Source organism: Sander lucioperca, chromosome 17, assembly GCF_008315115.2.
Source record: "Sander lucioperca isolate FBNREF2018 chromosome 17, SLUC_FBN_1.2, whole genome shotgun sequence".
NCBI lineage: Eukaryota > Metazoa > Chordata > Actinopteri > Perciformes > Percidae > Sander > Sander lucioperca.
This window is the reverse complement of record NC_050189.1, coordinates 23070268-23084270: the sequence shown is the minus strand read 5'-3', so window position 1 is coordinate 23084270 and position 14003 is coordinate 23070268. Positions and strand designations below refer to the sequence as shown.

The following is a 14003-nucleotide window of genomic DNA, read 5'->3' as shown; positions in this document are numbered from 1 at the left end:
TCATTCTTGTTTGCTTTGGTATCCGAGGAAGGGCGATTACAGCTGGTCATTTCTTTTCCTCTAGAAAAATGTGCCAGACCCTTGTAGTTCTCAATGAGACATCCAACCTGCCCGTTGCAAAAGCAGGATGATGAGATATTTTCGTATGCCAATTTATCCATCAAATTGGTACAATTAAACCCTGACCAGGTTACAGTCCCCAGACTCATCATATATATTTTTTTTCAAAACTGCGCAATTAAATATCTGTGTTTAAGTAATTTGATGGCCACTCAATACTCATCATCTCTTTTTCAAATAATTAGCTCGTTACCCAATTCAGTATTTTAAAGTTGATTTCATTAGCGCACAGTGTGTTAGAGTGTGGTGTGATTACCATTAACATCATCATCACACAATTCAGTCGAGTATCTCTTAATTGTATTACTGTATACCTTCAAATGATCTCTAAATGAGCCGACCATAGGTAAAAATCTTTTGTTTTTGCCCTCAGCCATTATGAAAACAGATGTATAACAGAAGGAACCCGAGGGACATGCCAGACTGTGTATATAACCTATTATATGATGTGTTCTTAAATCTCAGGACTTTATCAAGTGTTTTGGAACAGAAGTGCAGATATAGGATCATTTATAATATAGAGCCTATGAAAGAGGTGCTCAAAGGCCTGTTTTATGTTATGGAAGATAATGTAAACCTCTCATAGAGGTAAAGGTAGCTCCTAAAGGACCCTTATTTTTGTATTTGTATTTGTTTGCATGTTTTAAATAGTTTGAATCTTCTTAAACATCAGAGAAGACAAATAGAAGGTAGAGACGAGGATGAGAGAGAGAGCTAAGTGCTTTTTAGTGACTCAATGACAGCCGTGACCAAAATCGCATTAAGGTCACAATGGGGGTGGTGGAGTGGAGTAAAGAAGCTTCTCAAAATGACTCAATTCTCCGTTTCACTCTGCTTTTCCTGTTGCTCCACTTGTATCTGTGACGCGGTTAAGGTGGATGTCCGAGGCTCGTATCACAGGTATATCTCAGCCTATACTGTATTTGCAGTGAAATACGAGTGGACGTGACATGGAACAAATTGGTTCAAGTGATCCGAAGGGTGACCTTGCTGCACCCAGCAGCCTTTTCTGGTCAAGCGACAGGGCCACATCCTGTAGAGTAGCCTCGGGAGTGAAGTATTTCCTTGTCGGGGATTTCATCCAAATCCTTTACTCCCTTCTCACACCGTCTCCCCTGGCCATTGCATCATATACCACCTCTCACATCCCCACCGTTAATGCCTTTTTCTATAGATCATTACCCTCCTCTTCCCTCGCCACTGTTAGCGATCGCTCAATCAGAAATGCCGGCCATCCCGCGGCCCCTGTTATGTGATCAGTGCCCATGGGAGGTGAGGAGGCTTCAATGGGGGACGTTTGACAATTTACTTTGACTTGATCGATGGGGTCCACGTGTAGTTCCGAGTTATTGGCAAATTTGAGTTGCCAGTAATAGTGATTCAGATGTAGCCCAGAGCTATTGTTGCCTGGCTACTGTATGGACTTATCGTGTTTCAATGACAGCTGGAGTGTTTGCTGTTGATGAGGTGTCGTGCTGTGTCGCCATACAATTTTATGATCTGAAAAACGCACACGACTTGTTGAAAGTCGCTCCCCTCCCCATTATTTTCCTCTCTCTTTTTTGCTCTTTCCCTCACCCGACACAGGTCCACCCTACTCGCTGCTTTTCATTGGCTCACCGCCTTGCATTAATATTGTTCTCCTCTAATAACTTTCCCATCTTTCAAACTCAACCCCACCCGCCCCTACCCACTGACCTCCATACCTCACTCTGTTGCACTCTCCATTTGGAGGAGAGGACTCTTGTAAGCCTTGGTAACAGAGGTTAATCCTCTCTTATTAGAACCGGGATTACTGGAGGGGAAGGGACAGGACCAGCAAAATGCCATGACTGACATAAATAAGCTTGTCCACAAGAGGAAACAATACATATAGTTGGTAAAGAGTAAAGACGTTTTAGCCACAGCAGTTTTTTAACAGCCTTTCAGTATAGTTGTTGAGCCGTAGAATCAAAACAGCTTTTACATTTCACTTTCACCTGCAGCCATTCACATTTAATAAATAGGTCATACATAAAAAAATATGTTCTTGTCTGTAATCCCTGTATACAAGTGCATACTGTATTTTACAGCTGGTGAACATAGTGCAGCGTGTATCAGCTAAAGAGCCAGATATTTGCCCATAGGAATTGGTAGAAACCAAAACAGAGTGATAAGGAGATTTAACATTGTAACATTTGTCAGGTGGTCACAACTTCAAATTCATGCCAGTTTGCTGGATATGTAAACATGCAACAGTTTGCTAACACGTTAGCCGTACCAGCTGGTTCCACTGAACCCAAATGGACAAACAAAAGCAATGAATGCAGGTCTCAGTCCAGACAAAGGACACTTAAAATCATTTTCATCACTGACAATATCCCATATTTTAAATAGCTTCATCAGTCTGTTTAGCTCATAAATGATAGAATTATCAGTGTGAGACTACAGCTGTGTTTAGTGTGAAATGTACCCAATTTACATGTGATGGACTATTTTCTCGCAGTTGGACCTTAAACTTGTATGCTTGTTTGTAAGTGGCCACATGATTGAATTATTTTATGGTTGCAGAAAAAAGTCATGTACACAGCCATCACTGCAACAAAAGAAAAGAAAAATCTTGTACAATTTAAGTCCTGATTAATCTGTCTTTTTTCCTACAGGCTCATGGGTGATGCAGTACTTTTTCTCCTTCCTAAAAGATATGATTGAATGTTTTGTGTGTCTATTCTACTAACCCCATGCTCTTCTATACTGTATCGTTGTGTGACTGTGACAAAATTAAGACTTTTCCCAGTTATCACATCATTAATATGTTCTTTCTTTTTTTCTTTCTCTCTCTTCCCTTCATGCCTAAAAATAGAAGTGGAACAAAAAGGTAACTAAATGCCAACAACTTTTCTTCTTCACCTGCATTTTCATTTGGGCATAAATAGGCTTGCATTTTTTCTAAGTTTCTTTTTGGTGACGGGGTGCTAAAGCAGATCTCTGACATTTGTAGGTTTGTGGTCATTGTAGTGTTTATTGGTGAGGTTTAACATGTCATTCATGGGGGAAATACATATTATCAGGGAAACGGTGTTAGAAAAAATGTATAGTCCTGTACATGCTGCGCCATCCAAAACCAGTGAATATTCACTGGACCTTCATTCCTTGTTCATCACATGCATCACAGATTGACATTGCCACATACATAAGACCATTATTTAGGGTAAGATCATTACAGGCCTGCTCTCCAGTAAAATCCCATAACCCTGGGATGTTTTTAGTCTATGTAATAACTGAAGATTATTCCAGCTCTACTTTATCAGCTGCATAATATTAAAGGAGAGGGCTATATAGGGTGATCAATAGTTTGTCCAATAAGCTGTCAGCATTTTTGATTATAGCTCTAACATGATGATGGCTATAACCTTCAGGGACTCACCAGTCAATACTGGAGACAGATCAAAGCAGTCATATTCTTTACTTTATCAGCAGTGCATGTTGCTGCAGAACATATGCTAAATCTTAAACGTGTGTCCCAGGAGCATTGTGTTTGTAGCGTTGTACCTTTCTACATGAGCTGGAAGCACGTCCTTTGTCAGGCGTTAACTACAAAGCTGGATTCAAGTCAAAGATGGGAATGAAATCATTAAACAAGACTCAAGAGTTCTGCTTTAATAGCTACGCAATAAATTTGAGTTTCATAGTAGTCATTAATTAATGACGTATCAGTGAAACCTGTGGCAAAGAGAATAAGCAATGAAGCTAATGTCTGTGTCAGTTTTTGTGAAATTCCCCATGAAAGCCATGATTGCTTTTGTATCACTTCTCTAATATCTTTCATTCACTCTTCCATGTTTGTGCTTAAAAAGCATATTTTACAGAGCCCGGCGTGCTGTCAGTACAAAGCTTACCTACTCTGACCTTGTACCCCAGCACATCTCATCTTTTTCAACCCTAGAAACAGCCCTCTTAGCATTTAGCGGAGCATCCGCTGAGATGTGTGCCAAGGCGCTATGTCAACGGGACGCAACTCGACATATTTTTCACCTGCAGGTAGACAACATGTTTAATCTTAAGAGATTACAAGGGAAAGAAGGCTCTGTTTTCGCTGTCTCTTTCTCCTCCTGCTCGGAGCGCGCAGCTTTTACCTCTCGACGGATCTGCAGCGAGAACCTGTCAGCGCTGTGTCAGGCTCCTGGCCCATAACAGTGAAAGGAACCTTCACCCACACATTGTTTTTATATCTGAAGTACTGCGGGCCCAACCCTGTGGAAAAAAGGAAAACTGTACTGTCTAAATTCTTTAGACGTACACTTTGCATAGTATTTCTTTTTGTTCTTTAAACAATTTGCTATTTTGATAAATACTTCCCATCTATGTTTTGGTGAGTATAGTAATAACATATGTAATTTTATTTCATTTTGTTATTCTTTGTCCTTTTGTTGTAACGTCAAGATTACAATTTTAATTTAAATGTTTAACCTACTCAGGATTTATAGTCACTATAATCCTAATGTTAGATGTCATCTTTTTAGACAGACAGAAAACAATAATTGCCTCAGTCCAAGATAATCCATAACAGACTGAAATCAGCTTTCGCACTATTGACCAGCTCCAGCTGTATTGCCTTGGCCAGGCTTTATCAGATTTGAGTACATCCCAGTTCACATATAATTAGTTTACTGTGTGTGTGGTGTTGTAAATCATGCCACAGACTAAAAATGTCACAAGGGTAAAATAATAGACAGGCAATCATTATATAGATGATGTAATTACTGTATTTTTGTCTTTTGTTTTCTTGCGGCCTCAGACAATAATTACAGCGTGGCTATTTATCAGAATCTTTTAACTTTTTCTTTCATTTGTCTGTTTAATACTATTTATTAGGATTGCCACCAGGGTGTTTTAATGTAAGAAAAGAATGAAACCTTTTTTCCCGATGTAATTATATATAATTTAGTAGATAGGTCCCGAGAAGCCCCTTTGTAAAGGGAAAGAAACTAAAATGGTAACGTGTGTGTAAGTGTGGGTGAGTCAGTCTGTGGTAGGTTTTATCCGCATCTTCTGACTTGTTTCCGCTCTACATTAAGTCAGAAGAGATAACCCTCACTTAATCTATTCACCCCTCCCTACAAGTATGTCTCTTCAGTGATACTGTAAACTAATTGCCTTCAGGCTCAGAGGCTAATGGCGCTTACCCACTGCTAGTACCAGCTCTACTCTACTCTACTCTACTCTACTCGGCTCGACTCGACTCGGTGCCCCGTCCTCCATTTTCCATTGCAGATTTAGTACTGCTTCATGCCTGAGGCGAGCGTGGCTGGTCGTCATAGCGACGCTGCAGGAAACTGCCGTGACCTAACACGACACACACACAGAACGTCGAAGGTGTGTTGTTTTTTACTCTCGGCAAGAACATTTTTGTTTGAAAAGAAGCTGGAGACAGCAAAAAAAAAAAACACAGCTGGCTAAACTATTTAAAAATGCCGGGTTTGTTCAGGACAAGCGTCTCCTCACAACCCGAACCTCCTATGACGCCATTTTGATGCTAATAAGCACTCACCCACCGTTAGCATTCCATTGACTGACATTCATTTTTACGTCACTTTGACAGCGAATAACTTTACATCTGAAGCGTTTAAAGACTTTATTTGTCCATTGTTTATTTCTAAAGAAACACGACAATGTATAAAGGGCTCCATTACCTTGTACCTCACGTTATGGCGCCGTAGCAGACGTTTTTGTGAAAATAGGCTAACGATTGTGTCATAACCACGCGACTTATGTTGCATAGTAGAGGAATTACCGTATAGTACAGGAGAAGCTTGCAGACAGTTTGGACTTAGATTAGCTGTTTAAGTTTAATTACTAATGTTAACTAGCATTTTAGTTAGCAATAATTAGCCTGTGCCTATGTTATCTCCTTACATATACCTACGCTCTCCGTCTCTGCAAGATTGGGGATGATTGAGATTTCTCTTGGCACAGCTACCAGAAGACTTACAACTTTCAGACAGGTTGCTCACGTCACATTTACATCGTCTCTCTCAGTTGGAGGCTGCGCAGTAACACGCAACGCTCACCGAAAAAGTGCTTCTAATGGCCTTCACTGGTCTCCGTCCAGAGCAACGGGATCTGTTGGTCCACTCTTATATACTGTCTATGGGACACCCCCGTCTGTCGCTAGCAATGATGACGCAGTGATTAGTGACGATTCTCTCCGACCAATCAGTAGTCTGCAGGTTTTCACGTCACGTTTTGGTATCGCCTCAGCTCGCTTGGAACCTCGACGGAGGTGATACTAAAAAAAGTACCTGTCGGCCAGTACCAGGGACTTTTTTTCGTAATGGAAAACCAAAAAAGGCGAGTAGAGGCGAGTCGAGCAGGTACCACGCAATGGAAAAACGCCATAACTGAATTAGAAGTATCATACAGTATACAAAAATTGTAAACTGCATTAAAGGGATATTTCATCGCTGGAAAGCTGAATATATCTTTAAATTGGGTCACTTATGTAGTATAAATGTGGAAAGAAAATTGAAATTGGTGCCTTCTAGGCCGAGAAAAGCCAGGAAATGTGTTTTTGGCTCATGTGGATGAAAGACACCAAATCCCAGAATGCACTTGCTTCGCTGCTCTGAGTCCACCCCCAAGGCACGCCTACCGTTTACAGACAGACAGTGAGACGGTCAACTCAATTCAACTGTGTTTTATTGTCATTTCAACCATATACACGAAACAACGTTTCACCGTGGCTAAAGTGGTTACACAATTCAAATATATAAAAACGACATTATATAAAAAGGACATACGAAACACATTATATGCTCCGTAAAGTTCAGCTAGCACATACTAGCATTAGCGCTTGGTAGGCTGTAAACAGAGTATAAACACAGCCGTAAATTTGCGTAGAATGTAGAATGGTCTCATCTAACAGTCACAAACTCCACCAGCGGTTAGCAGTTGGTTGGATACAAGCACCCCATTTCTGCAACAGTCCGTGTTAAAAAAGCCCACCTCCACTAGCTAGTCTTACCCGGTGACAGAGCAGCACTGTTGTTCAGCCATGTTTCCACAACAACAAAAACACAGCAGCAACTCGCGTTGGGAGTTTCGTTGAAGTTGGATGTAGTCCAGTTTGTTGTCCAAAGAGACACTTGCAAGCAGGATTGATGGGACAGGTGGCCGGCTAGCGTTAGCTTTCCACCTAGCTCATACTCCTGTGTATGAGCTAGGAGTATGAGCTAGGGACATCCTCCGCGTTTCACCGCTGAGGATACCCCCTTACCGGTTAGCAGCATCGAGCAACACCGCAGACTGATGTGCTGGTCTCCGTAGCAGGCGAAGCCTGTCAAGTATTCCGGCTAGCGGCACCGCAGGCTGAGTTGCTGGTCTCCGTAGCAGGCGAAGCCTGGCACAGGTGGCTGGCTAGCGTTAGCTTTCCACCTAGCTCCAACTCCTACCCTCGTCCTGCTTTCCGCACACTGCTGAGGATTTCCCCCTACCGGCTAGCGGCATCGAGCAACACCGCAGGCTGATGTGCTGGTCTCCGTAGCAGGAGAAGCCTGTCAAGTATTCCGGCTAGCGGCACCGCAGGCTGAGGTGCTGGTCTCCGTAGCAGGCGAAGCCTGGCACAGGTGGCCGGCAGCGTTAGCTTTCCACCTAGCTCCAACTCCTACCCTCGTCCCGCTTTCCGCACACTGCTGAGGATGTCCCCTTACCAGCTAGCAATGTATCCCGGTGGTACATGTGTGCGGTAGTTTGAATGCACATAATTGTTGTTCTAAAATTTCCTTCGGGATGAATAAATCTGTTTCTGCTGAGAAGCTAAGCGATGATTCAAGATGGCTGACACTCGTTTTTACCTCGGCAATTTATGGAAAAAGCCGACAGCCCAACCCCCTATGGGCTATGCGGAAGTACTGGCTGTAGTCCATTGCCTCTGGAAAAATGTATACCGATGACGTAAAACGACGATTTTTGCATCATCGGTATAAATTTTTTCAGACCCACAATACAGAGATCTCTACTCTCAGGGGGACATGAGGGAGGGAAGCACGATCATTCAAAAATACTACCGTGTTTCTGCTGATACAAAGCTTAATGCTAAATCGGTGAAGTATCCCTTTAAGTAATTGAAACCAAACCATGGTGGTTGAGTTTTTAAATTTCCTGTTTAATTTTAATTTCCATGCATGGTACATTCCAAAACTCTGAGTAATCCAACATATTACATGACTAATTGCATTCTTTGTCTGACAGTCAGTAATCTTTTCTGCATTTAATCTCTGATCATCCCAACACTGATGAAGATGGTGTGACTTAATATCTTGGTCTTCACAGTGAAGAAGATTAAGCTGCAGATTTCGACTTCAGTGTAGTAACATCCAGTTGCTGTTTAATTCATTGAGGTATAATACCTGCCAATGTAACTCTGTACTTGTCTTTCCCCTATTTTGGCTCCTCAGTATTCCTGTGCCCAGGGCTTCTACGCAGGGTGTACCAGAGCGAGCACCTCTTTGAATCGGACCACCAGTCAGGAGCCTGGTGCAAAGATCCTCTCCAGGCCTCCGATAAGATTTACTACATGCCCTGGACACCCTACCGCACCGACACATTGACTGAATATTCCTCCAAAGAAGACTTCATCGCCGGAAGACCGACAACAACTTACAAGCTCCCACATCGTGTTGACGGAACAGGCTTTGTGGTCTATGACGGGGCACTCTTCTTCAACAAGGAGCGCACACGCAACATTGTCAAGTTTGACCTGCGGACTCGTATCAAAAGCGGCGAGGCCATCATTGCCAACGCCAACTACCATGACACATCTCCATACCGCTGGGGAGGGAAGTCAGACATTGACTTGGCTGTTGACGAAAATGGCCTTTGGGTGATTTATGCCACTGAGCAGAACAATGGGCGGATTGTCATCAGCCAGCTCAATCCCTACACGTTACGTGTTGAGGGGACCTGGGACACAGCTTATGACAAGCGCTCAGCATCCAACGCCTTCATGATCTGTGGAATCCTGTATGTAGTAAAGTCAGTGTATGAAGACGATGACAATGAGGCAACAGGAAACAAGATTGACTACATCTACAATACAGAGCTAAGTAAAGATGGCTTTCTGGACATCGCTTTCCCCAACTCCTATCAGTACATCGCTGCAGTGGATTACAATCCCAGGGACAACCTGCTGTACGTTTGGAACAATTACCATGTTGTGAAGTACTCTCTAGACTTTGGAGCGTTGGACAACAGACTCGGTAAGACCAACTTATTTCTTTGTTTCGTTCTCATAATATTCATACATGTTACTTGTTTTCGGTTTCAGTACTTGTCTCAGTGCAATTCAGCATTTCAGTTATGACAACAGAACATCAAACTTTAAGTTAAAGTTTAAGTTAAAGTAAAACTTTTAAGGTTTAAGACAATGTGATTGCTGCTGTTTTCTTCACTATAAACTAGATAGATGACAATGGAAAATCACATACATTTGGTTTTTATCCATGAATTTTGGAAGAGGGCTCACATTCAGATCGCTGTCTTTTCAGAAATAGGATAAAGACATTGGTCCATCTAGCCATCCTAATATTTAGTTCAGAGAAAGGTATTCTAAAAAGAAACATCGTCAGGAAAGTTTAAAAGGATTTGAATGACTGATTTCCTAATACATTTGGTGATTTACTGACCTTTCCTCAACATCAACTATCTTCCCACTTGACCACAACAAATACTATCAAAATATAACTGGCAAATTACCAGTTTACTATGCAATCTCCAGTTCCCAGGGGCTGAATCTGGACACTCCATAAGCTTTTTGCTGGCACCACTAACAGTCCCTTAAAAATCCCAATGGACCCATAGGATTATGAAGATAATCTACAGGTAGATTGCTATAAAGTTTGGCTGACACTCCCAAAAGAATAAATACTTTAGCCTATAATAACTAAATAACCAAGAATAAACTACATTTTTAGCCCCAAAGGCTCTAAGAATATCAAAATTATTATCATCATGTTTGTTCCGCTCCACACTTTTGTATTGTGGGATGCAAAGAACAGATTGGCTTGGCAAGCTTTTACTCTTTAAGTCATTTATTTAAATATTTTGGTCAAGTAAAACAACATGATAAAATATATATACATGTATGCATGTATCTTATATAATGTAGCACCTCAAGACAGTGTGGGCTGGTGATAATTGGCTATATGGAATGCTGCTCAATGTGTTACTTCTGTATTTTTAGTCAACTGCCAAAATGGAAGTGAAATAAAGTTAAACATCCAGATAGATGTTACATGATAACACCTTGATGGTGATGAGAAATATTTGTCATTCACAAAAATAATGCTAACTAAATAATTGAAGTCTATGACACATTGGGTGTTTAACACTGTAAGTGTTTCACATTTTGTGTTTCAGCCACAAGCTAAATCTTTGACTGACTCTAGCTGTTACCTTTGCAAAGGAACAAGCGACTGCTCACATTACACTTACAAAAACTCTTTTGAAAAGTCTGATTTCTCCACTCCATTGTTCTTTTTATAAATTGGTGCTTGTTGAGAAGCATGAAACAGTAAAAAAGAACCTGTTTTGGCTCACCATGGTAATTCTTTGCACTATATCATCAACAGCTCTAGTCAAAAATGTCACAACTTATTTGACTGTGAACAACCTACCTCGGCTTTCTCCTCTGGAGCTTTCTCTACCTGCTGCTTGCCAGTTTCATTATTTTACTTCGCTGGCTGCTACTCTACCCCTATTCTTTTTTTATACTCTGAAGCCTGCATCAACACATCCAATAATATATTCATTCATTCTGTGACCATTCTTACAGTGTTTGGTTTTAATGATACACGGCTAGCTAAACCATAATATCATTTGTTGTAGTTAAGGAGAGTGAAATGGTGTTGTTATGTGCTTTCTGTATTAAATGATTATCCATCACTAACAGTGATACACAATAATCACATGCACTTGCATGTACTCACACACACACACACACTCATATGCAAATGCTAAATTCTCAGTACTACACTTCCCAGTGAGATGTTGAGTTGTGTGTTTGGCTGCTTATGTGCAGAATAGGCTGCCCTCCAAAGAGGCTGCTGCATGAATATAGATAGTAAAAAGTTGCATTAAGTGAATGGATGGAGTCAAAGAACAAATATAAATGTCAGATAAACAAACTGATAAGAAATGAAAGAGTGATTGTATGGACTGTAAACCATTTAATTTGATTAACTCCCAGACCAAATACAGAAAAACAGGATGCAGACTTATTCTGGTCATAGCAAGTGCTTTTAGCTGTGCACATTTTCCACACAATTGTCTCACAAGAAGCCTAATTGTGAGATTGTAGGATAGATACCACAAAATCTGCAAAAGCTGCATTACTCTGTACACCACTTCACCACACACAAATTAGTCTGTATTTGCTGCTGAATCATAATGTTTGAACTGCAGGGAGAATGCACATAGATCAAATAGCTAAATGTGATAGAGGAACGATGGAAATAGCGGTGACAGAAACTTGCAGCAACGATCGCTGCTGTGAAAGAGCCACAGATGTGTGGAGGATGAGGATTTTGAAACCATTTGTTGCAAATGTCTTTACCAAGAATAAAAGCTGAAAAAACACAAGCAAAGTTATTAAATTCAAAAAGGAAACATAAATGCTTAAGGCCAGCACACTATATAGAGTCTAAAGCCGATGTAGTACTTACCTTTTTCTGCAAACAAGAGAAATGAAATTTGATCCAGTGTCAGTGATCATCATGCCTGTTGACACTCCTAGAAAGTTCATTTCCACCTCCATGAGCATGTATGACCTGGAATACCAGTAGATTATGGTATGTGGGCAAGAGAGCAAGAGAGAACTGGCCAGTCCACAGCTTGGGCTCGCTACCGTATGCCAACCACATGGGCCAGGGCCCAGCACCTGCTACAGGGCGGTAGGCAGGGAGGGACAGGGTAATGATATCTGGAATTGCATTAAAAGCAGTATCTGGACTTCTAAATATCCTATTGTCTCTAATTGGTTATGATTTTGATGCATTTTTATCTCTTTCAGGAAAGGATATTTTAGTTTCACCTCAGCCTTTTGGTAGAAAGTAGATGAAAGTTCTTTACCTCATCCAAAAACAAACCCTATATGAATACATTAAAATGTAATTCATGGAAAGAAACCTATTTTTCCTGCATTTAGAATACTCCCCACAATACTCCTGTGCTAATTTACTGTGCAGTTGCTGAAGTCTCTTCAACAGGCTGCAATATTTTTGCCCAAACAGGCTGTTTTCAAGGACAGATGATCTATGCCCAAGAGTGCTTCCATGACAACTCCATTGGTAATTAAATTCACTGAACTGGTGATAAAAAATCTCCTGCACTGACTGCTCTTAGCAGGCAGATACAGAAGCTCTTTCTTAGCATTAATCCACTTTACATGATCGCATGCAATGCGGAATATTCAACAACAACTGGGAAATTGCTCTACAGTCTTCTTTTAAAAACATACGACAAAGATACAGCACATACAATACTTGAATAGTCAGTAGACAAAAAAATTCAATGTCCTGTAAGTAAAAGATAATTTTGCAAGCTCATTTGCGAAGGCCACAATGGCCTCTCCAGAGGTTGCCAGTCTTCTGAATGTTGTGGCAAATCATTGTCTCACGACTATTCATGACCAAGTTCTCCAGATCCACTATTTAGAGTGTTCTCACCTCTCCCATCCCTCTGTGTTTCCGCTCAATCATCCCCTCCACTAAGGACAAATTGTAGGGGTTTGTACGCAGAGGCTTGCAAACACTTCTGAATGGAAAATTTGCAAGAATCAGTGTCAAGATAGCAAGTAGTATAACTGCCACTGACCAGGCAATCAACCTTGAAAAAATGCTACCGTTCCATCAAAACCACAACGTCACCAACTTTTTACTGAAAGCATGTCACTGCTCAATAAACCATCCATCCATTCTCTTAAGCGCTTATTTCTGTTCAGTGTAACGGGTCAACACTCCTTCAGACTCAACCAAAGCATATGGACTATTATGTTCTGCATTATAATGCTGCTGTACATGCTCTGTTTCGTAGCCTTTGTGTTGCCCTCTCAGATTAAGATTGTATTGCTCAGTGCTGATTGCCAGTTTACTCCAAAATGATAGTATTAATAGTAACGAATCCAAATAAGAATCTTGTGCTTGGGGTGAATTGGACTAGCTACATGCAGTATTGTTTCTTTTCACTTGCCTGGAGACATTACTCTTGGCCTCACCTTTACCAGAATAACCTCCTGAGCTGTCTGCCACAGTGAGCATGAGGCACTGGCTGCACTGACTCCACAGGACTGCAAAGACGAGGGCAGTCACATGAAAAAAAATTACCCTCAGTCTCACTCAACTGCTGCTGCAGCACTAACAAAACCCATGCTGCTTATACTACATCATATTTGTGTTAACTTAGATGCAGTTTTTTTAGGTTCAATCCCACATTATTGTTCGCTATAGACATCTTACGGACTTTACAATCCTGTCCAGTGCTGTTTACGTACAATATTTCAGATTTTCAGTGATTCCTTTCATTCAAATGAACATATTCAAATTCTAGTGTGTTTTCTATTAGCCTGCTCATTATTTAGTATCTGTGAGATGTTCCCATCATCTCACATTTCAGTGAGACAACGTCTGAGTGATTCTTTTGTTGGCTCATGATTGGTGCATAAGATGTGGCACAGTTGGTGTCATTGATACATTCACCGTCTGGCAGTCCTGTAATTTTGCCACATGTTGCCATCTGGCCAGGGCATGGTGCCAGCCCTGCTAGCCTGCAGGGAGCCTGCAGACTTGGTCCCCCAACCTTCATGCCGAAACAGCTGATATTTTGGACGCTCAGGCCAGTCTTTGCTCTAT

The 14003-nt window shown here is 41.2% G+C and overlaps 1 protein-coding gene across 28 annotated transcripts in view; it reads left to right on the top strand.

The window, feature by feature from the left end:
• The window catches only part of LOC116039897 (adhesion G protein-coupled receptor L3), a 219730-nt gene that overhangs the window by 125594 nt on the left and 80133 nt on the right, over nt 1–14003 (top strand). For 15 of the 28 annotated variants that reach the window (XM_035993765.1, XM_035993761.1, XM_035993763.1 and 12 more), the window contains 2 exons: nt 2963–2977; nt 8547–9356. In XM_035993765.1, coding sequence (XP_035849658.1) covers nt 2963–2977; nt 8547–9356 — 825 coding nt within the window. The remainder of the gene's footprint in view (nt 1–2962; nt 2978–8546; nt 9357–14003) is intronic. The other 13 variants (XM_035993762.1, XM_035993771.1, XM_031285030.2 and 10 more) reach the window with 2 other exon arrangements.